This window comes from Propithecus coquereli, unplaced genomic scaffold (assembly GCF_000956105.1).
Source record: "Propithecus coquereli isolate 6110/MARCELLA unplaced genomic scaffold, Pcoq_1.0 Scaffold202, whole genome shotgun sequence".
Taxonomy (NCBI): domain Eukaryota; kingdom Metazoa; phylum Chordata; class Mammalia; order Primates; family Indriidae; genus Propithecus; species Propithecus coquereli.
In genome coordinates, this window is record NW_012145190.1 from 1,591,733 (window position 1) to 1,595,975 (window position 4,243).

Consider the following 4,243-nt stretch of genomic DNA (forward strand, 5'->3'; position numbering starts at 1 on the left):
AGCTAAAAATAGAAATACCATTCGATCCAGCAATAGCACTATTAGGCATCTACCCAAAAGAGCACAAAACATTCTACGATAAGGATATCTGCACCCGAATGTTTATGGCAGCACAATTCACTATTGCAAGAATGTGGAAACAACCCAAGTGCCCGTCAATCCATGAATGGATTGAATTTTAATACAGAAAGGAACATGGTATACTATGGAATTGGGATAGATGAGTATATTTCAAAGCAAATTGCATTATTTCACAATCTTTCCATTTTTTGTTATATATAGGTACCATAGCATTTTTATATTTTTAATATTTTTATTTATTGACTCACTTTTTAAACAAAAACTAGCCTTGGTCAAAGCAATGAAAATATGCTTAGTTAGTTAAATGCCATAACCCAACTTCTTCAAAATGTGGTATACTAAATAACTATAGGTAGTCAAATATTTATTTTTATTTCAATAACTTTGTAGCTATTATGTGTATTTTAGCAATGTAACTATAGCATCAAACTCATGATTTCATATTTGCATTGCTTTGAACCCAATCCTTGAACACACATTGTCAGGAAGCCAGGAGATCAAATGAACATTCCTAGAGAAAGTGCCCAGAAAAAATATATGGGGAGTGTAAGGCCCAGTCTAGTTCTCAACTTCTGTAACCCCCCTTTCCTCAAGCTAGGGGCACACCATCACTTTCTGTACCCAATCCTGACCCATTTTGCAAACTAGTTTTGACCTGGAGTAGTTTATTATTATTTGTGGACTCAGCTTCTGTACCCACAATGAAGCTGGGCTGGTCATGAAGCTTCGGGTCACTGACCAGATGTCAGGGGAAGTTCACAGGCTCTCAGCCAAAAGTAGACCTAGGTTTGCATTTCAGTTTAATCACTTAGTCCTTAGTGTGACCTCAGCCAATAATGATGCTAAATAATATTTACAATTATGTGTGTGTACCAAGTCTTTGATATACAGTGTCTCATTTAAACCTATATAATCTTCTGAAGAAGTACTGTTATTCCCATCTTACAGATGAGGAAACTGAGGCTCAGAGAAGTGCTTGTGGTTACATTGCTAGTAAAATTGGCAGAGTCAACCGAACTTGAATTCAGGTCAGCCAACACTTTAACATATGGTCTCCTGCAGCCACGTGGCTTAATATTTCTCAGCATAGTTTTCTCTTCCCTAAATTGGAGATATTAATGCTTAATTCGTAAGGTTGTTCTGAGGATGACATTCACTATCTGGGGAAATGCTTCCACACAGTAATTATGAGTTCCTTCCCTGGTTCCTAAGAGGCAATTTTTGCTAGTAGACTTCTGCCCTGGTTTTGTTTGTAAGTCACTGTTCTGATATTCCATACGCCCACCTTTCCCAATGGGTTTGCCTCCTTTCAGCCACTGCAGCTGACCCCTGCTACCTCAATGGGCCCTTAATATGGCAGTGTCAGCCTTGTCCTCCTGCAACCTTCCTCCTCCTCTTACTCCTCCCCCATCCTGCCCTTGACCAGATGAGTCCTATGCTTTGACAGGAAGAGTGCGGATGTGGAGCTCATCTGTGGTACCAATTACTGAATGAGGATCTTTAAAATTCTCCAAATTTTCTTTCACCTTACAAGCAACCCTGGTGAGTCTGAACCAGTTGGGTCCTTGAGTCCTTTGGAGCTGCCCCACCTGTTCCCTGTCTGTGTGCCTACCTATTTCTGAGGCCGGATAATAACCATCTGATACTCAGGCCAGGAGTCCACCAGCACCTCCATGTTGAAGGGGTTACCATGACTGATGTAATATACAGAGCCATACGCTTGAAGGAGGAGAGAAAGGGACTAGGAGAGGTTGGGATCCTCAGAGATGGGGACCTGGATGTGATGAGGAAGAGAGAAAATGCAGGCCAAGTGAGGGCACTAGAACTAAGTCAGTGATGGTAATCAGATAAGCATTGTCTCTTGGACCATATCGATGGAAGTGAAGTCACCAGCAAGCAGGCAGAAGAACTCACGGGTGTCCTTGTGATAACAAATAGTCGTTGTGGTTGTTGTGCACTAACTGGACACTTGATCTGCTCTTAGTACATATGTTGTTTGGTTTTATGTAGTGCTCACAATGACTTTAAGAGGTAAGTGCTAGTATTATTCTCATATCACAGATGAAAAGACCAAGACCTTCTTCACCACGGAAAGGTGAAGAAGCATGCCCAATGCCACTGAACTAGAAAATGGCAGACTTGGAACAGATACCCATTCAGTCTGGCTTCAAAACCTGTTCTCTTGGCTAGCATCCCCACTGCCTCTCCCAATGGATGGCAAAACCCGCAGACTAGGCCTACTCCCACCTCCTCAGAAGGAGCCTACTGTACTCTCATCCCTAACACTCCCACACCTACACCCCGACCCCCTGCTGTACCCTAACCTTTAGGGACTCAGGGATGCTTCTGGCCAAGGATTTGTTTAGGGTTAGAAGCTTCTGGGAATTATTCAGTAGAAGCATTTTCTAGAGTGCTTCAGTCCTTGAGCCCTTCAAGCAGAAACCCTGAAAAGATAAGAAGCAAAGGGAAAATGTTAAGAGACCATGTGAATTAAAAATGCACTTTACGCATGTCATTCAAATAATACTCATGAGGTAGGTACAGCTAGCAGCATCCTCATTCTGAAGATACCAAAGCTCAGAGAGACTAAGTGACTTTCTCAAGTTCTTCCAGAGACAAATGGCAGAGTCAGATTTTAAAACCACATATGTATGACTCCAAAACCCATGCTCTTCCTCCCTGGTGGAATGACTTAGACATGAACATTAAGAGCTCTGTGAGGTTCCCAAATGTCTGCAGTAGAACTCTGAGCCACTGTCACTACAACCCTTTTTCTAAATCTTGATCATTAGATGCCTGAGAAGCCTTCTCTCATCTGGAATAGAGATTATCAGCCCTTCAAGGACAGTTGCAAATGGAAAACTTAGAGCAGGTGTTGGCAAAGATTTTCTTTAGTTTCTTAGAGACAAACTAGTAAATATTCTAGGCCTATGGACATTTTGGAATTTGTCTCAGTTTCATTATAAAAATTGATAAGTAAGAAAAATTTTTGACACATACCCATAAACTTTAGTTGAAATGACATTTGCAATCCTGGGAAATGTGCCAAGAATTTAAAAATAATTTGGAGAAGGCCATCAGTATACTGATAGTTGTTCAAAACGCAGGTAAGGTTCAAATTTTAATTCTTCCTCCTACTTCCTTGTCAAGTTGCTTAACCAATCAGAACTTTGAAATGTTTTCTCACTAATAAACTGTAAATTAGAATGCATGCTCTTCAGATTTATGGGATTACACAATGTAATGCATACATAAAATGCATAGCATTATACTTGGCATAAAGTAAGTACAGTATTTAACAAGTTTTTTTTGATTGATTTTGTATGATCAACATGTCATTTATAGATTTAGCAATTATATCCAATGATGTGAAAAATAATAAAACATGTGAAGAACTTACCAGTTTAATTAATATAAGAAAACAACCCATGGATCAGGTATTTTAAATGGTGATTAGCAAATTAGTTAATACAGAGGTTCAAAACTTTTTAACCACAGGGGTAAAATAGTTAATAAATATGTGTTAATTAATAGGCAAGGTGAAACCTATTTTCCCTGGGATCGAAGGCCTATTAAAGTTACACTATCTTCTGTATTTTGATGAAGAAATCTTTAAACTGAGGACTGAACTCTGATTTTTTCCTTTTGCCCAATTCCTTTCTTAGGGGCCTGGTGAGTCAAGCCTACAAATGATAAATCTCATTAACAAGTTTTGTTAACCCAATATAATGTGGTTTACTTCCCAACCTGATTCCAGTATAGTATTGCATGAAAGATAGAAGACCACCTTATCTTAACTCAAGCATCCTAGCTATATTTATGTTAACTCAAGAGATCCTCCTGTCTGGACCTCCAGAGTTCTCAGACCCTTATCCCAAGCATTCCTTCCCACTGACTCCTGGTCTTTTAGACAAGGCCTAACTCTTTCAGCCAATTGTCAACTAAAGCAGCGGTCCCCATCATTTTGGGCACCAAGGACCAATTTCATGGAAGACAATTTTTCCACAGATCTGGGGGGTGGGACAGAGAATGGTTTTGGGATGATTCAAGCATTACATTTATTGTGAACTTTATTTCTATTATTATTACATTGTAATATATAATGAAATAATTATACAACTCATCATAATGCAGAATCAGTGGGAGCCCTGACTGGCTGTAA

General features: G+C 39.5%; 1 protein-coding gene across 1 annotated transcript in view; it reads right to left on the bottom strand.

Annotated features, from left to right (window-relative positions):
- The window catches only part of GLYATL1 (glycine-N-acyltransferase-like 1), a 7,528-nt gene extending 5,045 nt beyond the window's left edge, over nt 1-2,483 (bottom strand). Inside the window, 2 exon segments of the mRNA XM_012643865.1 lie at nt 1,694-1,822; nt 2,400-2,483. Coding sequence (XP_012499319.1) covers nt 1,694-1,822; nt 2,400-2,483 — 213 coding nt within the window.
- Between the last annotated feature and the right edge of the window lie 1,760 nt (nt 2,484-4,243).